Here is a 27,827-nt window from a genome sequence, read left to right as displayed (position 1 = left end):
ATGCTACTTATCTCTGTACCTTTTCCTCCTCTCTCCTCCTCCCACTCCCCTGTTGCTAACCCTCCATGTGATCTCCCTTTCTGTGGTTCTGTTCCTGTTCTAGTTGTTTGCTTAGTTTCTTTTGGTTTTGTTTTAGGTGTGGTTGTTAATGTGAGTTTGCTGTCATTTTACAATACATGTTTTTTTTTATCTTCTTTTCTTAGATAAGTCCCTTTAACATTTCACATAATAAGGGTTTGGTGATGATGAACTCCTTTAACTTGACCTTATCTGGGAAGCACTTTATCTGCCCTTACATTCTAACTGGTAGCTTTGCTGGATAGAGCAATCTTGGATATAGGTCTTTGCCTTCATGACTTGGAATACTTCTTTCCAGGCCCCTTCTTGCCTGCAAGGTCTCTTTTGAGAAATCAGCCGACAGTCTGATGGGAACTCCTTTGTAGGTACCTATCTCCTTATCTCTTGCTGCTTCTAGGATTCTGTCTTTAATTTTAATCTTGGCTAATGTAATTATGATGTGCCTTGATGTGTTCCTCCTTGGGTCCAACTTCTTTGGGACTCTCTGAGCTTCCTGGACTTCTTGGAAGTCTATTTCCTTCTCCAGAATGGGGAAGTTCTCTTTTATTATTTGTTCAAATAAGTTTTCAATTTCTGGCTCTTCCTCTTCCCCTTCTGGTACCCCTATAATTCAGACATTGGAACGTTTAAAGATGTCCTGGAGGTTTCTAAGCTTCTCCTCGTGTGTGTGTGTGTGTGTGTGTGTGTGTGTGTGTGTGTGTTTCTTGAATTCTTATTTCTTCATTCTTTCCTGTCTGGTTGTTTCTTTCTTCCTTCTGGTCCACTCTATTGTTTTGAGTCCCAGTTTCCTTCCCATCACTATTGGTTCCTTGTGCATTTTCTTTCATTTCTCTTATTGTAGCCTGCATTTGTTCATCTAATTTGCAACCAAAATCAACCAATTCTGTGAGCATCCTGATCACCAGTGTTTTGAACTGTGCATCTGATAGGTTGGCTATCTCTCGGTTGCTTAAAATGATGGGTTCTGGGGCTTTGGTTTGTTCTTCTGTTTGAGCCATCTCTCTCTCTCTCTCTCTTTTTTTTTTTTTTTTTTTTGGTCTGGTCACACCTGTTACATACAGTAAGGGGTGGAGCCTTAGGTGTTCACCAGGGCAGGGCACCTCAGTTGGTGAGTTGTGACGTTGTATGTGGGGGTGGGGTCGAGAGGGAACAATGGCGTTGGTCTGTTCTCCGTGGGACCTCAGTCCCCTCTGCTGCTAACCCCAAGCAAACTGGGCCGCTCTGGTGCCAGTTCCAGTGTGGTTGGGCTTGTGCACGCCATGGGACCCTACAAGAACCTCCCCTGTGAGGCTGGGGGTCTCTCCATGCGCCTCAACTCCCACAGGTGACCTCAATCAGTGTTCCGAGGCTCTATTTCCCAGTGCTGGGATCCTGGGTTGTGTGCACTGCCTTGCTTTACAATCCCCGCCTCACTGGGTCTGCCAGCTGCCGCCTGCACACTCAGGGTTCACCCGCTGCGGTCTTGTGCACCCCAGCTGCCTTATGCCCCACTGCTCTCTGCTCTCTGCACACCTGGGTGCTCGCGTCCGCCCCTCCTACTGGTCTGGATGAACAGGTCTAATTCAACTTCTTGGTTGTCCGACTTCTGTTCAGATCAGCTTTCTGTCATTTCTGGATGTTATTCTGTTCCTAAATTGTTGTTGTCCCTCCCTATTTTGGTTGTGCGTGGAAGTACAGTGCATGCACCTATGCCTCTATCTTGGCCGGAAGCTCAGAGGTGACTAGTTTAAATTAATGCAGAAAAATACTGAGTGTCTGTGATGATTTGGACACCTTACCAGAGTTATCTCATTTACTCCTCACAGCAACGTTAAGGTGAAGCTTATCACCGCTTTACAGATGATTACTGAGGCACAGAATGTCTTGTCCAGAATGTGACTTGTCCAAGGTCACAGCTGCTAAGTACCAGGCTAAGTTTAAATCTCAATCTGGCTGACTTGAAAACCTTCATTAAACACCACGCTGTATTCCCTCCCACACTATAATTGAAAACAATTTAGGAAACCCAAGATGAGGTTTAATAACATGTATAGTAAGTGATATAAGTCTGAGTTTCCAGACTTTTATGTCAAGAAAAAAGTGGAAGTTGGAAAAACAACAAAATCCCCTTCAGCTGTTTCAAAACACATACATTTGTCCTTTAGTTGTCAGTATTCATATCTCACCTAAATTAGATGATCTTTACTCTTTCTGCCATCTTGGAATCTGAGGGGGCCTGCTAGGAACAGGACTTCTATAATGGCAAATATGTCTGGAAGACTGTGGTCCAGGGCCATTTTTGCTGGCTATAAGTGATGTCTCTGGACCAGAGGGAACACACAGCTCTTCTTAAAATTAAAGGAGTTAATGGTCAAGGAGCAACCGAATTCTCTTTAGGTCAGGCATGTGCTTATGTATACACAGCAAAGAACAGCACAGTGACTCCTGGCAGCAAATCGAACAAAACCAGAGTAGTCTGGGAGAAGGTAACTTCTGCTCATGGAAACAGTGGCATGGTTCATGCTAAATTCCAAAGCACCTTTCCTGCTTAGGCCATTGGACACAGAATCTGTATAATGCTGTACCTCTCAGGGACTTAAACTTATTGAAAACTAAATAACCCTGGCTACTGTGGCTCAGTGGATTGAGTACCAGCCTGCAGACTGAATGGCTGAGAGTTCCATTCCCAGTAAGGGCACATGCCTGGGTTGCAGGCCAGGTCCCCAGTTGGGGGCACGCAGGAGGCAGCCGATTGATATTTCTCTCATTCATTGATGTTTCTCTTCCTCTCTTTCTCCCTCCTTTTCCCTATCTCTAAAAATAAATACACATTTAAAAAAGAGCCCTGGCTGGCGTAGCTCAGTGGATTGAGCGTGGGCTGTGAACCAAAGCATCACAGGTTCGATTCCCAGTCAGGGCACATGCCTGGGTTGCGGGCCACAGCCCCCAGCAACTATACATTGATGTTTCTCTCTCTGTCTCTCTCTCTCTCTCTCATTCCCTCTCTTCCCTCTCTAAAAATAAATAAATAAAATCTTTAAAAAAAAAAAAAAGAAAGAAATAGTGCTGGCTGGTGAACCAAAGGGTGGCCGATTCGATTCCCAGTCAGGGCACATGCCTGGGTTACAGGTCAGGGTCCCAGTAGGGGGTGCTTGAGAGACAACCACACATTGATGTTTCTCTCCCTCTCTCCCTCCCACTCTCAAAAAATAAAATAAATAACATTTTTAAGAAAGAAAATGGATTTGTCTTCTTGTAAAAAGAAAAAAAATACAAGGTCCATGTCACATATTTTGAGTGCAAACTAGTGGCCAACACTGCAAAAAAGTCATATTTTAAATCCTACCTTTGATCTTTCCAAAATATTACTCTTCGGTTGCTTCATACAGTGAGATTAAGTCCATATTTCTTAATATGGCCTACAAGTTTCTTAGACTAAAATCCAAACTTCTTAACATGGCCTGTAACTCTTGCATATCCTGACTACTGTCTGTCTCATCTCTGTGTTCATGCTATGCCAGTAGTTTCCAGCTTTTCAAATCTAGCAAGCCCTTTCCTACCTACCCTTGCAATGCTGTTTCCTCTGCTTGGAATGCTATTTCCTCTGCTTGGAATGCTATTTCCTCTGCTTGGAATGCCTCTTCCTCCCAGCATTTACCCTGTGGTTAATTCTTTCTCATCTATCTGGTATCAGCTCAAATGTGACATCTTTAAAATGGCTTTTCTACAACTCTCCACCCTCAAGTCAAGTTTATGTCTCTATTATTTTTATACTACTTTTAGGTAGGTGTTTGTTATTATATATCTCTCCCTTATTAGACTACAAGACTGTAAGCTTCATGGGCCCAGGGATATTCTCTTGCATTTACATGTGTATATTCAATCAATATCATAGTTGTTGGGATATATTACATGCTCAACAAGTATTTCCTGAATGAACCCGTAAATGCTGTGCATTTAATAATCCTCATTAAATTGTTTCATGATGAAAAGGTCTGCTGATAAGGCAAGGTAAATGTTGAATTTGAATGATTACAACGATAAATTTATTGAAATTTAAATAACTTGAAATATAGAATTTAAAATAAGTATTAGTAATATTTAATATCAGTTATTCTAACATTTTCTTTGGGCTGCTCTTCAGGTTTCTATGGTTTTCTTTTATGTCCCACCTGCATCTTTATTCCATCTCTACCTGTTTTCTCTTCCGTCCACTTCCTTTTTCCTTCTTTGCCAACATAGTGGCTTTTAGCCTTTTTATATTTGAGGTTGACAGTAATTGCAGTACATTTGAATATAAGGAGGCCCAGGAAATCTCAACAGGTAACATATACACATTGTATTGCTGCTGTCACCATCTTGCTCTTTGGTACATTTCTTCAGTTTTTTCTGGCTTAAGGCAGGTTATGGTGCAGTGTATATTACACACATGGGGGTGTGGGGAGACACTGCTGCCTGTCATCTGTCATTAAAAGTAGTTGTACTTATTTTATTGACCACCCACACACCTTTTTTCTAAACACTCACATGTTTTTGTTCATCTATCCCATGATTCATATATTTGTGACCCTAACTTAAATTTCTCAAAATTATTTAACTAAAAAAGCCTTTATTATCATTAAGCTGTTGACATTTTATTGTCTTTTAATAGGTACAGTCTTATCCAACACCCTTTGTGAAAGTCCTGTCTTCTCTGATTTCCATTACCCACCAAATGAAAAAAACTGTCATGTTTTGTGCAGCTTTTATCTGTAATCAGAATTGTGTACAACAAATACTAATACTTACTCTAATATATCTAACTAGTTGTATGCAGGTTGATGAATGGATAAAGGAAAAGGAGAATTCTACTTAACCTCCTGTAGGTCATTTGGACTTTCTCAGAGGCAAAAATAATATGCCCTAAGGGGTGATGCAGAATTCTCATGTTTTGTCTTCTAACATCAGAGCTATTAAATTGAATTTGGATTAATATTGAAAAAATAATTGTTCTTCATACTAGTTCTACTTAGTTAAAATGACCTTTTTGAGTCCAAAACAAAGATGGATGTAAAGAGGACCACACCAAGAAACATCATAACTAAACGCCAAAGATTAAAGATAAAGAGAAAACCTTAAAAGCACCAAGAGAAAAGCAGTTAGTTACCTATGAAGGAGTTCCCACCAGACTGTCAGCTGATTTCTCAAAATAAACTTTGCAGGAAAGAAGGGGCTGGCAAGAAGTATTCAAAGTGATGCAAAACAATCTACAACCCAGATTACTATGTCCAGCAAAGCTATCATTTAGAATCAAAGGGTAGATAAAGTGCTTCGTAGACAAGCTAAAGCTAAAGGAGTTCATCATCACCAAACCATTATTATATGAAATGTTGAAGGCATTTAAGAAAAAGAAGATCAAAATTACGAACATTAAAAGGGCAATAAATATATAACTTATCAGCAACAGAATTTAAAAAAATATCCTAAGAAACGTCTGGTCAAGATGGAGGCATAGGTAAACACAGCTTGCCTCCTCACACAACTACAGCAAAAATTACTACTAGACTAAAATATCACCCAGAATCATAAAATCGAGTTTATGGAAGTCTAACAACCAAGGAATTGAAGAAGCCACATTCATCCAGATGGGTTGTGGGGTGGAGACACAGAGATGTAGAGAGGTGCAGAGATGTGAAACACACTGGTCTCACACCCATGTGTGGTGGATAAAAAATCAGGAGGGATACCTCAGGAGCAAGGGATCCCAGCCCCACACCAGACTACCCAGCCCAGAGTTACAGCATCAGGAATATAAGACCTTATAAATGTCTGGCTGTAAAAACCAGTGTGGACTGGAATGGTGGAAGACACTTGGGAATTCTCAGGACTGTCCTCCTATAGGGCCTGCAACAGACTTAGGACTTAATGCAGACTCACTTCCTCTGAGGTTCAACACCAGGGCAAGAGCTTTAAGGGCAGCAGTGTAATGTTGGAGAAGTTACAGTGACTGGCATAAGGGGGAGTTCAGGAGACAGTTTCCTGCTGGACAAAACTTCGGAGCCTAGGCAGCAGCATTGTCCCCTCTCTGAGCCCTCCTCCACACAGAGCCACAGAGTGGTGACACGGCTTGCCGCACCCTGATGATTACCTATGGCTCTGCCACATGCAAATTACCAGTGCGCTTTTCTACAATAAGCCATACAACTAACACAAGAAGGATGCCTAAATGAAGAGAGAAATATGGCCCAAAGGAAAGAACAAAAGTCCCAAAAATGAACAAAATGGAGATAAGCAACCTCTCAGATGCACAGTTCAAAACACTGATTATAAGGGTACTCAAGGAACTCATGGTGTACTTCAACAGCGTAAAAAAGACCCAGGCGGCAATGAAGGATACACTAAGTGAAATAAAGAACAATTTACAGGGAAACAACAATAAAGTGGATGAGGCCAAGACTCAAATCAATGATTTGGAATATAAGGAAGAAAAAAGAAACCAATCAGAACAAGAAGAAGAAAAAATAACTTTTTAAAAAATGAGGACAGTCTAAGCGATCCTCTGGGACATCTTGAAATGTGCCAACACTGGAATCATAGGGGTGCCAGAAGGAGAAGAGGAAGAGCAAGAAATTGAAAACTTACTTGAAAAAATAATGAAAGAAAACTCCCCTGTATTTGGTGAAGGAAATAGACATGCAAGTCTAGGGTGCACAGACAGTCGCAAGCAAGATGGATGCAAAAACACCCACTCCAAGACACATCATAATTTAAATGCCAAAAGTTAAAGAGAGAAACTTAAGCAGCAAGAAAAAAGCAGTTAGTTCCCTACAGGGGAGTTCCCATAAGACTGTTGGCTGATTTCTCAAAAGAAACTTTGCGGGCTAGAAGGGATTGGCAAGAAATATTCCAAGTCATGCAAAGCTGTCATTTAAAATCAAAGGACAAAGTGCTTCCCAGACAAAGTAACGCTAAAGTAGTTCATCATTACTAAACCATTATTATATGAAATGGTTAAAGTGACATATTTAAGAAAAAGAAAATCAAAACTACGAACATTAAAATGGCAAATTCACAAGTATCAACAATTGAATCTAAGAAACAAACTTAAGAAAACAAGCAGAACAGAAACAGAATCATAGATATGGAGATCATTTGGAGGGTTATCAGTTGGGAGGGGAAGAAGGAGAATGGGAGAAAAGTTTCAGGGATTAAGGAACACAAGTTGGTAGGTACAGAATAGACAGAGGGGTATTAAGAACAGTGTAGGAAATGGAGTAGCCAAAGACCTTATATGCAGACAAGAACTAAGTGGGGAGATTGCTGGAGGGAATGGGAAGTACCTGGTGGAGGAGAATAAAGGGGAGGAAAAAAATGGGACAACTGTAATAGCATAAACAAAATATATTTTTAAAAAGTATAAGCAAACAATGGAACAGAAACAGTCATAGATGTGGAGAACATTGGGATGGTGGCCAGTGGTAAGGGTGGTCTGGGGAAATGGGGGGAAAAGATGACAGGATTAAGAATTACAAATAGATAGTTACAGAATAGGCAAGGGGATGAAGAGCAAGTATGGGAATGGTGCTGCCAAAGAACTTATATGCAGAACCTATGGACATGAACTAAGCAGAGGGGATCGCTGGAGGGAGTGGAGAGTGCTGGGAGGTATTCATAAGGGGAAAAAATCAGGACAACTGTAATAGCATAATCAATTTTAAAAAGCCTGTTCGACATGAAAAAAATAAACAAGCTCTGGATTTTTTTCTCTTGTCATAGGAACGGCACGGGACTCATTAGTTTCAAGGCTATTTTATTAAAACAAAAAATTGATGTTTCTTGTTTTATTTCTGCGTAGGATTGTTTTTACCATCATGTCTTTCATTTATTGATATGGTATGAGGTGTTGAAATAGTTTGAATTATACAAGTGGAAAACTATTTTATAAATTCTGTTCCCCCCCCCGCAAATATTCTCTCTGCCCTAATATCTTAGTAAACCATTTGAAAGTTTGTTAATGACCTTTCCTTTTATAGTTTTACTAACCAGATCTTCCTGCCTCCCTGCATGATGTTTTGCTGACAAAAATTCTGCCTTCTGTTTCTTCTCTTTCTCTTTTGAAATGTAGTTGCTGTCAGGGTTGAATCAGGTGGGCTGTGCTGCTACCCTGACTCATTCGTCTGCCTTCACACCTGTTAAGGTATCTTTTGTTATTGTAACTCACCAAAAACTTTGGGGAGGGGTTACATAGTGCAGGTCTTAACTTTTTCAGTGGATTGGTCCAATAGCAAGCCATCTGAAATCTAGGATTGCTTGAAATACATTAAGCTTATAAAACTGTTTGAGTTTAACATTAATTCACTTGAAATTTTTTGAAAGTTTTATCATGCCAGAGATAATCATAAAGACTGTGTTAATTCTTTATATTCTGATTCTAATTGAAATGTCATTCTAATTTTCCTATCAATGGTTATTCTTTTGTCATGAGTAAGTTTATTTTGGCTTTGATGTCTAATGTACCTGTAAAATATTTTGAGTCCTAGTCTCCAAAACTATTTAAACTGCCAACACCCTCTACAGTTGGGGTCAATAAGCTATGACCCCTAGGACATCTGTTTTGGTAAATAGTTTTATGGATACTCAGTCATTCCCTTGTTTATGTATTATCTGTGGCTGCTTTTGTGATTAGCAGCGAAGTTGAAATAGTTGTGCCAGAGATCTTATGCTGTAGAAGCCTAAATAAGTACCTGTAGTATATTATTTTCTGAAGGCCTCTAGGGATGGTAATTCCATGTGTTATCATATGATACATAAGAAGTGATTAATAGTCCTCACTGTCAAGATCTTATCCATTTCTAACCCCTGTCTCCTCTTTGTTTTACACTTGATTCTTCTTTTCTTTCCAGAGTGGAGATTTTCTAGTAAATAGCAGTCTTTATGTAGTTAAGAATCATTCTATAGGTCCAGCAGAAGTAATGCCTGCTTGAGTGTGATTGGTAGGGTAATAATATGGATGTAGTAATTTATAGTTTTAATTTGAACGTTTCACCTGAAATATCCTATAATGTGTTTGAATTGTGATATTGTTATGTTATAGAATTACATGCAGCTTTTGTATTAAAAGATTTTGTAATAAAGGAGGGGCATTATTTGTGCTGGACCATATTTGAAAACTATTACAGTGCTACCCTTGTCTTCTCCCTAAATAAACTTTGATCCCTTTACATGTCTTTCTCAGCCTGTCATTCTTTAGGAACTTTCACAAGTTGTCTCCCATTTTGGCTCCACAGTCCCCAACTACAAATGTATCCATCATTAGAGCCCTCCTGGTGCTGAGCATGAAACAAGGGTCTTTCACATGTCTAGTAAGCATTACATTGGCTTTCTCTGTTTTGATACTCATTTTGCTCTGTGTCTAGTATAATTCTCAAATGTTTTAGTAATACACCTAAATGAAAGTTAATTTCCACATCTTGTATGTTTTGTTTTCCAGAATACTTAATTTTGCTCTTGAACACTTTTACTTCTCTAATTTACCAGAGTACCTTAACATTCTACTTCATGTCCTTCTAAATGCTGACCCCAGCCTTATAATATCTGTAAACTTGATAAAACCTTCCCTCTGATGCTACAGGTACCTGAATCACTCATGAAGAAACTTTATAATTCTCTTCTTGTTAACCCTTTGCTAGTCTGCCTCCACCAGGTTCCTCATTTGAGCAGCAACACAGAAAATTATTTGAGGGACTTTTTCAAAATTCCTTCAACGAAGTTACGTAAGTAGTAGCATTCTAATTGTGGAGGAGAGAAATTAAATTCATTATATTCGATGGATACCTTAGGGCATTGAGGCTTATTCTACCAAGAATCATAGATAAGAAAGGCAAGATGTGAATGAGCCGAAAATTCTGTGGTGGTCTACCTTTCTATCAGACCTGCTACACTGTCAAGTGATTAGTTTAAAAAGATTTATTATTTATTTGTAGATATGCCACATACTTTACAGCAGGTATACACTATATTTAGGAATGATTTTATTTCTTTGGTTGATTAACAAGTCATAAGAGTTGACTTCATATTAATTTCCTTTTTCTTCATTTTCCAATAGTTCTCAAATTTAGTCAATGGCTTGCAAGTGATTTAAACTAATTATTTTAGTATCCTAGAATGCAAGTCAATGAGATTTATAGTTTTAATAAAAGTACATTTTAAAAATCATTTTAAAAGTTGTCTCTATTCTGACTTTGTTTTTAATTTTTTTAAGTATATTTTATTGATTATATTATTGCAGTTGTCCTTATTATTCCACCTTAGCCCCAGTCCCTCAGGCAATCCCCACACCATTGTTCATGTCCATGGGTCATGCATATAAGTTCCTTGGCTACTCTATTTCCTATACTGTAGTTTACATCCCCATGGCCGTTCTGTAACTACCTACTTATACTTCTTAATCTCCTCATCTCTTCACCCATTCCTCCACACCCTTTCCCATCTGGCAACCATCAAAATGCTCTCCATATCCATGATTTTGTCTCTTCTTTTATGCTTAGTTTGTTCTTTAGATTCAGTTGTTGACAGAAACATGTTTATTGCCATTTATTGTTCATAGTTTTAATCTTATTTTTCTTAAATAAGTCCCCTTGACATTTCATGTAATAATGGCTTGATGATGATGAAGTCCTTTATTTTTTTCTTGTGTGGGAAGCACTTTATCTACCTTTCCATTCTAAATGGTAGGTTTGCTGGATACAGTAATCTTGGATGTAGGTGCTTGCCTTTCATGACTTTGAATACTTCTTTACAGCCCCTTGTTGCCTGCAAGGTCTCTTTTGAGAAATCAGCTGACAGTCTTATGAGCCTTCCTTTGTAGGTAACTCTCTCCTTTTCTCTTGCTGCTTTTAAGATTCTCTCCTTATCTTTAATCTTGGCTAATGTAATTATGATGTGCCTTGCTGTGTCCCTCCTTGGGTCCAACTTCTTTGGGACTCTCTGAGCTTCCTGGACCTCTTAGAAGTCTCTTTCTTTTGCCAGATTGGGGAACTTCTCCTTCACTATTTTGTGAACTGTATACTGTAGTTCAAATAAGTTTTCAATTTATTGTTCTTCCTCTTTTCCTTCTGACACCCCTGTGATTCGGATGTTAGAATGTTTAAAGATGTTCTGAAGGCTCCTAACCTTTCCTCATTTTTTTCAATTCTTGTTTCTTCATTATGTTCTGGTTGAATGTTTCTGTCTTCCTTCTGCTCCAAACTGTTGATCTGAGTCCTGGTTTCCTTTCTGTCACTGTTGGTTCCTGGTATAGTTGCCTTTATTTCACTTAGCGTAGCCTTCATTTTTTCCTCTAATTTGCAACCATATTCAACCAATTCTGTGAGCATCCTGATTACCAGTGTTTTGAATTGTGCATCTGATAGGTTGGCTGTCTCTTTGTCACTTAGCTGTATTTTTTTCCGGAGCTTTGATCTGTTCTTTCCTTTGGGCCATGCTTTTAGGCCCAGAGCACCTGTTACATAGTAAGGGGTAGAGCCTTAGCTGTTCACCAGGGCAGAGAAACCCACATTCTGTGTTGTGATGCTGTGTGTGGGGAAGCAGTCTGAGAGGGAACAATGCTGCTTGCTCTGCTCTCTGCCAGCTTTCAGTCATTTCCCCTGCTACCCACAATCAAATTGGGCCCTTCTGGTGCTGATTCCCATGTGGGTGGGTTTGTGTACCTTCTAAGACCCTGTGGTCTCTCCAGTGAACTCTCCTGTGAGGCTGGGAGTTTCTCCCACTACAGCCTCAACCCCCACAGGTGTTTTCAGTCAGAGGCTTTGAGGCTTTATTTCCCTTTTCTGGAACCCTGGGTTTTGCTGTCTGTCTGGCTCCCCAGTTGTTCCTCCTTGTTTATCTTCATGTGAATGTGGGACTGCCCCATGTGCAAGCCACTGCTTCTCCCTGTCTGCCAGCTGCTGCCTGGCCAAGAGTCCTCTCCACTTGGCTCCCTGTCTTCTTCCTCATACCAGCCTGGATGAATGTGTCTTCTTTAAGTCTTGGTTGTCAGACTTCCATACAGTTCGATTTTCTGTCAGTTCTGGTTGTTTTTTGTTTTCAAATTTGTTGTTGTCCTTCTTTTGGTTGTGTGAGAAGGCACAGTGTGACTATCTATGCTTCCATCTTGGCTGGAAGTCTATGCTAACTTTTATAGTATGTTTAAAAACAAAGTAAAACTAAAGCTGTAAAACTTTGACTTGGAATAGGCAGTGTTTTCCCAGGACACAAAGCAACGACCATAAAAAAATGAAGTGAGAGAGTTCATCAAAACTTTTTAGATAAATAAATAAAAATAAAAGCATCTATTATGAAAAGAAAATGTCACAGGTGGGCACAGGTAACCAGGTTCTTGGTGATGGGGACAAAGAATTGAACCGAACACCCAGAGTTCATAGAAGAGAACACGGGAGCAGGCCAACTCCAAGCAGAGATGGACCTCATGGGCTGGAGGGACTGTATTCTTATAGGGCAGGTCCTTCCTGGCTAGTTTTGGTGGGCTTTACTGAGCATGTACAAGTAGTTGTATTACTTTAAAGCTACCACTCCTTCTCCTGGGGTCTCCCTGTACTAGGTTCACCTTTCCCTTCCCCAGAGAATTATAGCTCTCCGTGTTAGAGATTGGTGAAAAAGAAAGGAGTTATTTATTCAAGTTACACAGACTAAAAGTAATGACTTAATGTCTTCGTCAAAATCCCGAAGTCCCTTAAAACACCCACAAACACACACAGTCCTTCCTTCCCCCCTTTGCCCAGTCTGGGGTACCGTATCTCAGGGAAAGAAATAGAAGTCCATGGCTCAGGCAGCTCCCGGTTCTTCCCAGTAATCCATCTTAGCTGGTAGGCCTCCCTTGGTTCCCAGCACCATCAGCTGTGTTGCCGGGATCTCCAGCTAAAGCCGCGTCGTGTTTCTTTTCATGGCTGCGGTGGCCTGCGGGGCGGGGGGAGGGGAGTCCTCCTGTGCCAAAAGTGCATGATCCTCTTTCCACTGCCACAGCCACATGGCTACCTCCTTACATGGCTGCAGAAGTCTCTACTCAGCCAAAACTGCTTGGTTCTCTCTCCAGTGGCTGCCAAGTCTGGGTTTCACTATCCTTCCAGCTTTACTGGGCTGCCATCCATGAGTCTGCGCAAGGGTGGCTCCATGTCATGGAGCCAGTCATCTCCAAGCTCTCACGCAGGTGCTGTAACTAGGGGGGGTTGCCTCCCAGTTACATCTTGGGGGGAAGTTCCTTCCATCCCCCTGGCTCAGAGCATGGCACAGCCATTTAACATATCTATGCAACTAGTTAAAGGTTATAGATGTGTTAAATGACCAGGCCAGAGGTTAGCTGCAAAGCTATTGCTATGCAAAACAGCTCTCAATGGCCCTGCTCCATTTGTCCCTTCCCCCAACTCACACCTGTGATGGAGGGTGAGGACATCCCATATATCTTTCTAATATTTCCTGGACGCCTTGATTTCTGGACCCCATTACAAATCCTTCTTTTGGGGACCCTCTGGCTGCACCCTCCTACAAAAATACTAATAAAATGAACAGATAGTTCATACCAATGTGGCTCAGTGGGTTGGGCATTGTCTTACAAAGCTAAAGGTTGCTGGCTCAATCCCCAGTCAGAGCATATGCCTAGATGTTTCTCTCTTTTGAAGGGATGCACTTTATCTGCCCTTCAATTCTAAATGATAGTTTTGCAGGGTAGAGTAATCTTGGCTCTAGGTCCCTGCTTTTCATGACTTTGAATATTTCTTGCCAATCCCTTCTAGCCCGCAAAGTTTCTTTTGAGAAATCAGCCGACAGTCTTATGAAAACTCCCCTGTAGGGAATTAACTGCTTTTTTCTTGCTGCTTTTAAGTTTCTCTCTTTATCTTTAATTTTTGGCATTTAAATTATGATGTGTCTTGGAGTGGGTGTCTTTGCATCCATCTTGTTTGGGACTGTCTGTGCTTCCTGGACTTGCATGTCTATTTCCTTACAAATGCAGGGGAGTGTTCTTTCATAATTTTTTCAAGTAAGTTTTCAGTTTCTTGCTCTTCCTCTTCTTCTGGCACCCCTGTGATTCCGGTGTTGGCACATTTGAAGATGTCCCAGAGGCTCCTCAGTCTATCCTCATTTTTTTTTTAATTCTTCTTTCTTCTTGCTGTTTTGGGTGGTTGTTTTTTTTTTCTTCCTTATGTTCCAAATCACTGATTTGAGTCTTGGCTTCATCCACTTTATTGTTGTTTCCCTGTAAATTGTTCTTTATTTCAATTAGTGTACCCTTCATTTCTGACTGGATCTCTTTTATGCTGTTGAGGTTCTTACTAAGTTTCTTGAGACCCTTATAACCAGTGTTTTGAACTCTGAATCTGATAGACTGCTTATCTCCCTTTTATTTAGTTCTTTTTCTGGAGTTCTGATCTGTTCTTTCATCTGGGCCATGTTTTTTTGTCTCCTCATTTTGGCAGCCTCCCTGTGTTTGGTTCTACGTATTAGATGGAGCTGTTTTGACTTACTGTCCTCATAGCGAGGCCTCATATAGTAGGTGTCCTGTAGGGTCCAGTAGCACAGCCTCCCAGACCACCCAAGGTAGGTACCCAAGGTATGCCCTTCATGTGAGCTGAATACATCCTCCTCTTGTAGTTGAGCCTTGACTATTGAAAGCAGGTCAGTGGAAGGGATTTACCCAGGCCAGTCAGCTGGAAGGACTGGCTGTGACCATTGATCACCAACCCCCACCCTCCATAGAGGCAGGGGCAGGGTGGTGGTGCCTCATCATAGTCTATAGCTATCCACCGGGTGTGCAGGCTCTGGGGTTTCCCCAGGTGGTGCAAGCCAAGGTCAGCCCCCTCTTGTGTTTTGTCTGGTGCCACTCTGCATGAGCTATAAAGCAATCTGATATGGCTGCTACTTGTGCTGGGCTTGGAGATTTCCAGGTGAAGCAAAGCTGTGAATCTAGGCTGGTTGCTGCTAGTACCAGGCCTGGGGCCACTTAGGAAGAGGTAAGGGGGCTGAGGGCTCATTGATGCCAGCTGTTGCTTTTTTGATAAGCTTTAGGAAGTTGTGAAGCATGAGCCAAGACCAGCCATTCATGTAGAAAAGTCAAGGTTAACAGCTGGGTGCGCCTGTAATTTGGGTGACACAGAGTCTCAGCGAATCTTCAGGGCAGGGCAAACAGTGTTAGCCAGGTTGACGGAGTCTCAGATATGGCCCACACCTGCCAGATCTATGGCTCTGTGTGAGGGACAGCTTAGAAAAGGGACAATGACCTCTGCTGGCCTTTCTTTTTGTGAGAAAGCTGTCCCCCCAGCTCCCACCTTGATCCCAGACACTTCAGTTCCTCCCTGTCTGCCACTGGTATCTTTAAAGCTGCTACCTTGATACTGGAGCTCAGAGGGAATAAGTCTCAGTAAGTTTGTGTGTGGGTTATTGAAGGGGAAGTGCTTGGGAGTCTAGAAGTTTCTTCCATCAACTCAATCCCCAGTGTTCTTTGCAGCCAGAACTTACAGGGAATTACCTTCCTGGCACTGGAACCCCGGGCTGGGGGGCCTGGTGTGGGGCTGGGACTCCTTACTCCCTAGATACCCATGCTGAATTTTTATCCACCACATGTGGATATGACACCCATTCCACGTTTCTGCCCCTTCTACCAGTCTGGTTGGATGTCGTCTTTTATTCCATAGTTGGCAGACTTCCATTTCACTTGATTTCTGACTGTTGAGTGATAGTTCTATATTTTAGGTATAATTTTGATGTGGTTGTAGAAGCCCTTTATTCCTTAGCCTAATTCCTACTAAGTCTTTTTAAATATTTTTAAAATATTCTTACTTTATATTGGAATAATCTCCACTGTTTTCCCTATTTGTGCTGTTGGTCCTGGAACAGATCTTTGTTTAGCTAACTAGCATTCCCCTTCCTATCTCCTATTCTTAGAAAAGAAAGATAGTCTTTTCCTTGTGAAGACATCCAGGTTTGCCTCATTGCCTCTGCATTTCTTTCACTAGTTCCTGTTGTTTTTTAAATCTATTTAAATTTCCATTTCATCTCAACATTCTAAATTTAGTTTATTGTTGTCTGTAGACTTGATGCACATGTCTTTTTAACTAATGAAGAAATAATACATTGCCTCACTAGAGTGCAGCTTGCTCTATTTATTTTTTTTATTCTTTATTTTAAGATTTCATTTAATTATTTTTAGAGAGAGGGGAAGGGTAGGAGAAAGAGAGGGAGAGAAACAACAATGTGTGGTTGCCTCTCATGCACCCTCCCCTAGGGACCTGGCTGCAACCCAGGCATGTGCCCTGACTGGGAATTGAACCAGTGACCCTTTGGTTCACAGGCCAGTGCTCAATCCACTGAGTGACACCAGCCAGGGTGCAGCTTGCTCTTTAAGTCATAATTCTCAACCTAAGATTATCAAACCAAGGAATAGTTACCACAAAATTGTCTTTCAGATCAATCCAAGAATTTACTTAATAGTATGGCTTCCTTCGTTCCTTCATTCATTTTAGCGGTTAAAATTCCCTGTCAGAAATTTCATCAGACTGATCTCCAATTAGGTATAAAAGATTTCTACAAATATTGAAACCAGAAAAGAGAAAAACCATGGAAGCAGATTGTGTGTGTGTGTGTGTGTGTTAGAGTCATTTTGTTAATTCAAGAATGTGTCATAGTTATTATAAAGTTATATTTGAGTATAATTAGATGTAAGACCTGAAAAATTGTTGTTATTCCAGCTTTTCTTGATTCTGTTCCCCTGCCAAGTCTGCAGCATCTCTAACCCAACCAACTGGTGCTTCTTTTTAAATTAACTTAACTACATTTTGTTTTTTTAAGGTAAACTTTATACCAGTTTACTTAGCTCTTCTTCCTTTGTTCAATGAATTAAAAACATCTTGGACTCAAATACTAGTCTGGGAATACAGCTATCTATAATGTTTAAGCACCTTATTTCCTAAGAGAAGTGAAGAAACCTTCATCACTCTTTCTTAACACATTAAATTTTATTCTCCAGAGGAGGGTGGAGGAATACTTTAGAAATTATACCAGAAATAAACTATTGTAAAATAAAATTTTATTCTTTCCTGTACATTTCCCAGTAAAGTTTTCTGCCTTAGGATGATCTTTTTTACAAGCACAGGAAAGGCCTGTTACACAATAGTACTGTCTTCAGAGGCTGCAGTACATAGACCTTGTGTTCTGTAGAATTAAATTAAAAATTTGGCCTTTGAACAAACATACAGAATTAATACATTAGGCTAAATCATCCTTTCTAGACTTAATTTTGAAGGAGAGTTGCATGGATTTTTTCTTTTATTATCCCAAAGTTGTCATAAATGCAGAGAGTATCTCTTTTCGAATAACAATTAGTTTTCTGTTTCTCCACAGAATGACGACAGATCTAATGCTGTATCAAGTTCACCTACAACAGAAACAGGTAATGGACACAGAGGTGCAATTCACCACATCAAGATTATAATTCTTTACCAGGATTTTCCTGTTAAAGTACTTCTTTTTTTTAGTTACAGTTTATATGCGCTGTTATTTTGTATTAGTTTCAGGTGTACAGCATAGTGGCTAGACAATCATATTTACACGGTGTTTCCCTCCCAATATTTCAAGTACCCACCTAGCTGACAAATTACCTATCAGAGACCTGTAGCTTCCTTTCCTGAGATGAGAAATCAGATGCAAAATTGGGAACTTTCTGCACGTTTTCAGCTTTTTAATTCAGCTGGTTGTTCAACTATTCAGCAGTTTGATATGAACAAATGAGCATGAGCGAGCAGTGCTGTAGGTGTGTTTGCAAGAGACCATATTCAGTGCAGTAACACTCATTCTGCCTTTCCTGATACACCAGAAATAACATGACAGTTAAAAATACATACGAGCAGCCTTCCTGCTGACAGGGTTACTTTCTGTACCAGAGTTCATATTAACAAAATTATCTTTTTATACCATTGCCATATTTGATTTTATTTTTTATTTTCCATTTATTGAACTTGGGTGACATATGTCTGTTACATATTTAATGATTTTCTGTTTCTTTTTACCTAACTTTCTTTCTTTGCCAATTTAGTTCATCATTTTCCCACATACTCTTTTCCTGCTGCTATGCAGAGAAGCCAAGCCCAGCGCCCGGAAAGCTTCCTTTTCCGATCAGCTGTCAGAGCAGAAACAAATAAAGGTGGGAGGTCGTGACTCAAAGTGGAGGAGGGGCGGTTTTATACAACGACACTGTTACATGCTTTCCTACTTCTACCCTGAGGTGTCACCTTGGCAAAGGCTCTAAACTCTGCATTTATCTGCAGTCTCGCTGACATTGAAGCAGGAGACTTCTTTGAATTTGTTTTAATTAGAAAGTTTCTTTGTACCACCTAAAAGCAGGTTATAGTATTTTAACAGATAAAATTCTCTTTCAAGCCTTTTAGAGAATGCTCCTCCTCTCTATAATGAGCTCTATTTCATATTTTTCTGTTAATAAAAGCTGTTTTCTGTATTCTTAAATAAGTGAATCAGTAATTTTTTTACATCCTCTTGGCCTCATTTTTTTTTTACTTAATATGACAAATTTGTGCCCCGTCCCAAAAGAAGTTGCCTGAAATTAAAAACACAGATTTTAAGTCCAAAACTACTTTTAATGTAACTGATAGATGCACTTGCAGTGAGATGTAAAAATTAAACCAGAGACCTACTGCTGATGGGATTATGAGTTAGTATGGAAAACTCTTTACATTACCTACCAGTGTTAGACATTTGTATGTTCTATGACTAGCAGTTCTGCCTTCTGAAATATGTATGCCTGTATACAAAAAGATATGTACAAAATATTCATAGCAACATTATTCATAATAGCCCCAAACTGAACACCTATCAATGATAGAATGTATAAAAAATTGTGGTATATTTATGCATTGGGATATCATATGAAAATGAGCAAATTAATATACATAACATGGACAAATCTTACAAACATGATGTTGATCAAAAGAAGCAGACACAAAAGCATGCGTACATAAATATGGTTTCATTTATAAAAAGTTCAAAAATGGACAAAACTAACCTGGCGTTAGAAGTCAGGAAGGACACAGAAGTAACCTTTGTGTACTGATGGGGAGGGGGCTTGAGAGGAGGCTTCTAGATGTTGGTAATGTTGCTTTTATTGAACTGGTTGTGTTCACTTTTCGAAAATAATTTATTGTGCTTCTCCCTTATGATTTGTGTGTAATTTTCTACACATATGTTGTTTTTTCAATAAAAACATTATAAGTGGATGTAATCAAACAAAAGTGGTTGAGCCAAATGCATAATGGACATTTATTGGTTTTTTTTTTTTTAATACTATTCTTGCTTTGATTTTGTATATTTGAAAATTAGCATAACTAAAATCTTTTTAAAAGCATGAATCCTGAAATAGAAAGTGCTATACTTACAAGGAAAGTGTGATCAGGTGGATCAAAGTATTTTTCTGACACTGGCAAATCACTTTTCTGTCTTACACATTAATATATTTTAGGTCATCCTTCACCCCTTCTTTCGTCTTCTGCAACTACTACTGATTCTACAGATCCCATAACAAGACAGAATTTAAGGCAGAGAGAAGAAGAACTGGAATCGATAGATCAACTACGGAAAGTGTGTATATTATCTTTAAATTAGTTTTTCATTGATATTGGTTTATAGTCCATAATCCTGCAATCACTTGTTTACATGTCTTATAATTTCCAATAAAATTAAGAAGTGCCCATTGCATCGTGAATGTAAAAGAAATTTTGCTGTTAAGGAAATTTTTTCAACTCTTTACTAGGAGAATGAGATGGGTTATTCTGTGAAGCTTAATCCTTGGTCCTACTCATTTTAAAAATATTTTGCCTCATGTATAGAATTCTTATAAGAGTAACAGTAATTTATATGTATGTGCTCATATACATATTATATATCATATATAGTGTATTTTTTATTTTGGAGTTGAAAGACAACCTTGTTTTTTTTTTTTAACAGAAAATTATAAATGAATTCCTCATTGTATTTTGCACCACTGTGGCTTGGTTGCCACACATGTGTAATTAGTCTCCTTAACCTATTGACTTAGATAAAAGGCTAAAATAGGGACTGTCAACTTGGTATTTGCATTTTATCTTGATTTCTAATGCAGTATATTACACGTTCTGTTCTTTTAGCATATTGAGTACCGGTTGAAAGTATCTCTGCCTTGTGATCTTGGAGCAGCTCTAACTGATGGTGTTGTTCTTTGCCATTTGGCCAATCACGTTCGGCCTCGATCTGTCCCGAGTATTCATGTTCCCTCACCAGCTGTAGTAAGTGTGTAATGTTAAAAAACGGTAGCTTATTAAGTGTGATAGCAGGCATTGTGCAGAATGGTAGAGATACAGACATGAACATTGCATTCCCTGCCTTCCCTTCACTTCTACTAGAGAAAAAATAAGCACGTAAATAATGACTGATAGCAGTGTGGTAAATGTTACAAGGGAGGTGTGTAAGAGATTGCTATAGGAATACAAGAAATGGACCACTTAATCCTGCCTGGAGAGTTCAGGAAAGCCTTCCCACAAGAGGTAAAATTGTAGGAATTCTGACATAGTATTGCTAAATTTGAAAGAGAAGGAAGATCATGGCACATTCAAGGATTTTAAAGTTGTTCAGAACAGATCATACACAATGTGTGGGTGTAAATGGCAGGAGATGTAGTTAGAGAGGTAAGCCTAAGGCCAACACCTATTTTTGTAAATAAAATTTTATTGGAACACAGTCCCACTTGTTTATATATTACCTATGTTGCTTTCAGGTTCTTAGCAGAATGGAGTAGTTAGTTGCAAAAGATCATATGGCCCCCCAAGATTTAAATACTTATTATCTGATATTTTAAGAGAAAATTTGCTGTCCTGGCTGGATAGCCTGGTTGGTTGGAGTGTTGTCCTAAATACGCCAGGGTTGCAGGTTCGCTCTCTGGTCAGGGTGCATGTAAGGAGCAACCAGTGAATGTGTGAATGAGTAGAACAACAAATGGATGTTTCTCTCTCTCCCTCTCCTCTTTTTCCCTTTCTCTCTAAAATCAATTTTTAAAAAATAGAAAAAGAATGAGTTTGCCAATGGTGTGATCTAGAACTTTGAGTTTATAAAGCAATTGGCAAGAATATTTTTAAAGTTAGCAAAATTTTTAAGACTTTGCTAGTAACACCATGTTTTTCTTCCTTTGCAGCCTAAATTAACAATGGCAAAATGCAGGCGAAATGTGGAGAATTTCCTAGAAGCCTGCAGAAAAATTGGTGTACCTCAGGTAATAAATTTATAATTTTTTATATTGCCTAAGTAGACTTGGGTGTTATTTTCCTAAAACATTCCAGAAATGCAACATGATTTTGTGTTACTAGATTCAATCAATATACTTTTGAGCAGTTTTCATAATTATTTGCAAGGACCAAGCAAAGAAACCAAACACATATAAATTTAAATATATTGTAATAATTCATGCTAAGTAATCAAAATAGGTATTCTGATATTTTCTTAAACATCCCCACGTACTGTTTGACTTGTAGTAATACATCTTTATATATAGTAGAGTCTGTGATTCAAAATAAGTACATCTCAGATTGAGAATGCTTCAGTTGGTTTCAGGGTTTTTAACACTTGCTTTAATACTTTTTTTACATGTTTACTTTGAAATAATTTTAGATTTAGAGAAATGGTGCAAAAATATCACAGAGGCCCTGACTGCTGTGGCTTAGTGGGTTGGGCATCGTCCTGCAAACCAAAGGGTCACCAGTTCTATCCTGGGTCAGGGCACATGCCTGGGTTGTGGGCACAAGAGAGGCAGCTGATAGATGTTTCTCTCCCTCTCTTTCTCCCTCCTCCCTCCTGTCTCTAAAAACAAATAAATAAAATCTTTTAAAAACATATATCACAGAGAATTATTGTCTGCACTTCACCCAGGTTCCTCTACTGTTCACACCTACATAAAGATACTATGTTGTCCAAACGCACAGACACTGGGACGATATTGTGACTACATAACCAACTGTGTTCAGATGTCCCCGGTATTCCCTCCAAGCTCTAATACTTTGGAATTTACCACCCAAAAGGCCATTTCTAGGCACTTGTCCTGCTGTTGAACAGGATTTATTTCCTCCAGCTCCTTCAGTTACAACTTTATTGCACTTTAGTAGTACAGAAAATTAAACTTTATAGATGTAATTAAGGGACATGAACTTGTTACACTTTTTATTCATTTAGCCTTTTAAAAAAAACAATTCTGTTAAACTAACAAGAATGGTACCTTTGGTATGCTTAAGAAATATTATATTTAATGAAATCAAATTTAAAGAAATAATTTGGTGACATTTGATATTTTTTTCATTAATCACAACCATTACAGTTCCTGTCATCATATTTTGTCCAACCTTCAAGAAGAAGAACATGAATCTTCTGTCTCCTTCTTAGTTAGCTGTGAGGGACCTGGTACTGGCCCTGGGCCCAGCAACGACACTGTTTCTCCTGAAGCCAAGCCCTGTCCTGACAGCTGTCACAGCAGTGTTGCCTCTCTCTTTATCCCGTTCACCCCTGCTGTCTCTTAACCAGCCCTGAGTTGAGGAGCTCAGAGCATCATAAGACCAATGAGTAGTTTTCTCTTTCAGCTCTTTCACATGTTGCAAAATGGAAGAGAAAGAGCCCAGTCCACAGAGCACCTTCATTAGACAGTGTGAATTCCCAAGGTTTTTTTCTTCTTTTATTAAATAGATCATGATTCTACTATGTATTTTTCACTTTTGTGTTTTTTTAAACTGAATTATAAAAGAATTGAAATTTACATTTAGTAGTAGTTAGCAAGGACCTTTATTGTTCCTATGAACAAATTCAAAAACTTTTTCTCATTTTTATATCATATAGTTTTATATCTTATAGTAAAAGGCTCTTCATCTCTTTTAGAATAAACCATTTTTAAACATATAGCCAGTAAAAGAGCATTAATAAATTGTCTAAACAAATAGCATACGTTTTCTCCACATTAACAAACAAGTTCTAATATTCGTATGTACATATTATATTAACATTCAGTGCTTCCCTTCTGTCTACTGAAGATGCTCCTGCCTGGTCACCACATGGTAATGGCAACTAGAAAAAAGATACGAGTGAATGAAAAGAGTCACTGCACACAAGAGAGAAGAGTGCTAAAAATAGCCCCAAGCAGCAAGACACGTTAGCAGAATTAGCTTATGTCAAACTGGTTAAAAGTACTGTTTACCGGTGTTTATTGTCATGGTGCCTAGACTCTAGGCTTTACAGAACCATCATCTGTCCCAGATTTAAAGTCCGTACACCGAAACTCTTTCAGAATGTACCTGCCATCCATCAGCAAAATACAAACGTAGAGTTCCTTAAAGCATGCGTTTACCATGCTTCAGTATTTGCCAAGCGATGGTTAACAGTATGTATTATGGGCCAGGCTTGCCCCTATTCCTGTCAGAGCTGTGCTGTTTGAAGGCAGGAGGAAAAAAAAAAAGACGAGGTGGGGAGATGGGGGTTCTTGACACATCCTTCCTCCTTCTCCCTCCTACCCACCAGAAAGGGGAAATGGACACCCCACACAGGCCGCCTCTTCCTCTCCTCTGCCCTCCACCCTCGTCTCTCCCACCACCACCACCACTGCCGCCTCTTGGAGAGGGGTTCCTGTTAGGCTGCTACTTCTGCTACAAAAATTAGTCACTTGGTTTGAACAGAGTGAAGAAAAATGAACAAATACACAAACTCATAGGTTCAAACCAGCATGCTCAGGGCCCTCTGCTGCAAGAGAAAAGGGAAAATCTATGCCTTTTCTTCCTCCTTGGTTCTCCCCTGCTTCTGAGTGTTCTAAATTACCTAGAAGCCACCAGCCATTCTTTCTGTCTGACTTGTAAAGAAAATCAAATGGTAGAATGTGAAATTTAATATTGTAAATAATCAGATTCTGTGTGTAAAGGCAAACAGTTTCCTTTCTTAATATAACTTCTAGAGTGTTTACAAGGTAAGCTATGAATGAAATACTAAAAAAGTTGACTATTAAAAACCTTTGATGAGGTTGGACATAGGGCTATTTTTGTTATCGTGCTTTTATTAAATATATGTTACATTAAAAAAACTATAGTGGGGGATAAAAATTTCTAGGTGAGAGCAGTATCTTATGTCCTAAAATTATGTTACGTGATGAATATTTTCCCATTATCAAGTCCAATAACATATTTATTTAATGTCTTAATCTGTGAACTGGAAGGTTTGGGTGATCTATGGAGCCCCTTGTGGCTGTAGATTCCCTTTGTGCATGTTGATGAACTAGATGTGGTTAAGATGGGTTTGTTTGCCTTTATTCTTGGAGGAACACCAAATCATCCAGTACACCTTACTTCCAGCTAGTAAATTTCTCTGATGATTAGGCTTTCCTCCTTTTTGAGCCTTTTCAATTTATCTGGCTTTGAAAACCTCCCTGTCAGCCTGCACCCAGGTTTTGTCCTTGCTTTCTGAAAAAAAGAAAGAATGAGCGTCGAGAAAGCGGTTCCCTCCTGCAGACCTCACCGCTCTCAGGCTGCACACAGCCCTCAGCCGGCATCCAGGGCTGTTCACTGTGTCCTGAGTGTTCACACTGGGCACCAGCCAGCCAGTTTTATTCAGCTGTTTTGTACACAGAGAATTCTTTGTTATTTTTTCAGCATTTTAATTCATCATAGTAAAAAATGTTATATGTTTCTTTGAATATGATTGAGACGGTCATATTGAATTCTATACTCAAATCTGTATTTCTGATCCACTGACTTTGTTTTTCTGTTTCCTTTCCTGCTCACACTTTGGACAGGACAATCTTTGTTCCCCTTCTGACATCCTTCAGCTAAACCTCAGCGTTAAGAAAACTGTTGAAACACTACTTTCTCTTGGGGCACATTCAGAAGAATCCAGTTTTGTCTCTCTGTCTGTCCAGCTTTCGGGTTTTGTGACATTTTATTGTACTTTAATGTTGACTCTCTGTATGCTTTATTACTGGATCTTCCCCCTCTAGCAGAAAGATTGCATTGCCATGGTTTCCCACCTCACTCCTGTGCTTGGTAAAGGAGGTTTGTTTCTTTGTTGAGAAATATTTACATAGGTGCTTTTTTCCTAGCCAGCAGAGAGCAAACCAATAAAGTAGATTAATCCTTTCCTCACACGTCCAGACGAGCAGCCTATCGCATTAGTTAGTGAGCATTTATGAGGACTAACAAGGAGTAAAAGGCCAGCATGTGTTCTCCTGGTGATTCATCATCTATTCTCCTGGCCCGTGGTGTTGTTTTCATTAAGTGCTGACGCATTTCTATTCATACAATCCTGAGCCTGTTCTTAGAATATGACTAAGAACTTTATTTTCAAATTACATAATAAAATTCCCATCTGGCTATTTTTCCATGCCTGAACACACCTTAAGTGTTGAAATTGTAAGTTGTTGAACATTTTCAACAGCTGCTCCTAAGAAAAAGAATCGTACCCTTTCCGGTTTGGGGGGCACATGGTCACCTAAATCCCTGCATTGAACTGTGCCCTGAAATCTCCCTTTTGGCCTTCTGGGCATCTGGAAGGCACTAGTCATTTAATTTTTTAAATGTTAATGTGATCAGAATTTTCAGTCCAAAGGTCATATAGGTTCTCTAGATTGCTTTTCTGAGCCTGATGTGCACATTTCAGTCCATGACAAGCAAATGGGGCTGGAGCTGACTTTGCAGGGTTAGGCACCTGTCCAGATTTACTGTGTGTTTATCTATAACTAAACTTCACTTCTGGAATCCTATTGAGAATTTAAAATTGTAATGTATGTAATTACCAATACATTTCAACCATCTTAATAGGCGAACTTGTATTTTATAGGCTTTTGAGGAGATTATATCAACAGTAGTAGATAAAGTTTTAGGCAGCAGTCTGTGTTCTGTACCCAAGGCAGTGATGATTGTCGCTTTCAGATTGCTTATTAGTATATTAGCCGCTGGCCTTAATACTTGCACATTCTAGCTCTCATGAATAGTGTTTCTGAACATTCAGGATCCTGAACTCTGTTATCAAAATTGGACAACTGAACACAAGTATGAAGGAGTGTGTAACATGCTGTTGTAGAAGTCAGCCTGATTGCTTCCATTTTCTTCCATATTAAATGACACAGTTATCACATTAAAAAAGTGTTTACTGTTAATGCTGAAACACTGAACACTGTGTTGAAAACTTTAGTTTTATACAGTAATAATGCCTTTCAAGGTTGGGGAGGGGGCTTTTTTTTTACATGTTTCTGAGTCAGGGATCCTTCCGTTTTGTAGACTTGTCCCTTTAAACAAACACCTGATAAAAAATACATTGTCTTGTGTGTGGTTTTGTGGGAGTAATTGTGCACTCTTTTCAAAATACACAGGTTCCCTCTAAGCAGCTGAAGGTAACCATACATCTGGAAAGCATGGCCTCTGAGGACACATCTCAGTCACAGGCCACACAGGCCACAGGGCACTGCTGAGAAATAGGTCTCTTCCAGGAGCAAAGCACCCTGACAGTTCATTTTAAGTGTAATTAACCCTTACTTGCGATTACACTCAACTTACAAAGTTGACAGTTTTGTAAGAGCAAAAGACAGCAGTTACCTTGTTTTATTAGATAAGTATTTTTTAAAAAGAAACAAGTATAAGGACCAGTAACTGCTCAAAATAAACACTTGGTATATTTTTTTATTGCAACTTATTTTGTGAGTCTTCCTAATAATATAGTAAGTGCTTTTCAATGAAAAGCTGAGAAAAATCCAGTTATCTTATGTAATATGTATAGTTTTTTTTTAATAAAACCAGAATTCCCCTTTGTCCTTTGTGAGAGCAATCTCTTCTGAATATTTAGTCTTAATAGAAAAACCAGTGGCAGGTGTTATATTCTTAACATATGCCCTTTTCTCTTACAAGAAAGGATCGACCAAACAAATTAATGAGATAAACAAGATAGAAGTATTTAACTTCCTTAAGCAAACATGTAAACGGTTTTTAAATACATGGCAATTAGGTTATTCCTAAGCTCACATCATAGGTTATTCCTAAGCTCACATCATAATTTTCCAGTATAATTTATTCATTAAATACCAGCAGGATATGAAATACTTTACTCTTTCAAATACAGTTTCTTTTTTTTTATATAATTCAGGTTTTTAACTAATTCAAACCGGTCTTTCCATGAATTATCCAAGGTAGGGGAAAGTTTCTCAAATACATCTAAATCTTAAGAATACACTTCAGTTTCCTCCCATGACCCCTGCCCAGTACCGGGGCTCAGAGTGGGAGAGCCCTGCTTTTCCGTCACAGGGCAGGCCTCCCTGTCCGGTGCAGTGTGGGGATGGCACGAAACAATCTTGCATTCCTAGGGTATGTAATTTCCAAAGTGCTTTCTCCTACCGTGTTACCTCTTTTCAGGCTGGAGCCATCTATCTAGAATAATGTATAACTTTTTCTGTTTTCACCGTACTGATCTGCATTGCTTTTATTTATCAGGAATGAACAATGTTGCTTTCCCTCCATAGTATTCTGTTTATCCTCTGTTGTATGTGTAAGTGTATCTAACCTGTCCATTTTCCACTTTTCAAAATGGTCTGTATGTACTTTTGGTTATATTAATAAAGTGATACTGTCAGATATCATCTCTGTGTAATTCATATTAACAGAGGTCAGTTTCCCAGGTACTGACTTTTCGTATCTCAGTTTATTATTATAAGGGGGAGAAGAGATGGGTATTTTTTCTTTTCAGTTCTGCGATGTTCA

At 39.1% G+C, this 27,827-nt stretch overlaps 2 protein-coding genes across 13 annotated transcripts in view; both read left to right on the top strand.

Moving 5' to 3' along the window:
- LRCH3 (leucine rich repeats and calponin homology domain containing 3) overlaps positions 1-27,827 on the top strand; it is a 135,794-nt gene that overhangs the window by 104,866 nt on the left and 3,101 nt on the right. For 4 of the 12 annotated variants that reach the window (XM_036018227.1, XM_036018225.1, XM_036018230.1 and 1 more), the window contains 7 exons: positions 8,162-8,233; positions 17,425-17,473; positions 18,116-18,223; positions 19,553-19,671; positions 20,217-20,354; positions 21,257-21,334; positions 24,878-27,706. In XM_036018227.1, the coding sequence (XP_035874120.1) occupies positions 8,162-8,233; positions 17,425-17,473; positions 18,116-18,223; positions 19,553-19,671; positions 20,217-20,354; positions 21,257-21,334; positions 24,878-25,078 (765 nt within the window). In that variant the 3' untranslated portion in view covers positions 25,079-27,706. Of the gene's footprint in view, positions 1-8,161; positions 8,234-17,424; positions 17,474-18,115; positions 18,224-19,552; positions 19,672-20,216; positions 20,355-21,256; positions 21,335-24,877; positions 27,707-27,827 lie in introns of those variants that run through there. The other 8 variants (XM_036018231.1, XM_036018229.1, XM_036018233.1 and 5 more) reach the window with 5 other exon arrangements.
- On the top strand, positions 1,798-2,767 carry LOC118498911 (60S ribosomal protein L35a-like). The gene has a single exon (XM_036018243.1). The coding sequence runs from the start codon at positions 2,373-2,375 to the stop codon at positions 2,607-2,609; it is 237 nt and encodes a 78-aa protein (XP_035874136.1). The 5' UTR covers positions 1,798-2,372; the 3' UTR covers positions 2,610-2,767.

The sequence above is a fragment of the Phyllostomus discolor genome, chromosome 2 (genome assembly GCF_004126475.2).
Source record: "Phyllostomus discolor isolate MPI-MPIP mPhyDis1 chromosome 2, mPhyDis1.pri.v3, whole genome shotgun sequence".
NCBI classification, from domain to species: Eukaryota; Metazoa; Chordata; class Mammalia; order Chiroptera; family Phyllostomidae; genus Phyllostomus; species Phyllostomus discolor.
This window is presented reverse-complemented; position numbering and strand designations above follow the sequence as displayed.

What these genes read in the sequence shown, in the direction of transcription:
- LOC118498911 (XM_036018243.1), top strand. Translation starts at nt 2,373, where the DNA reads ATGTCTCTGGACCAGAGGGAACACACAGCTCTTCTTAAAATTAAAGGA.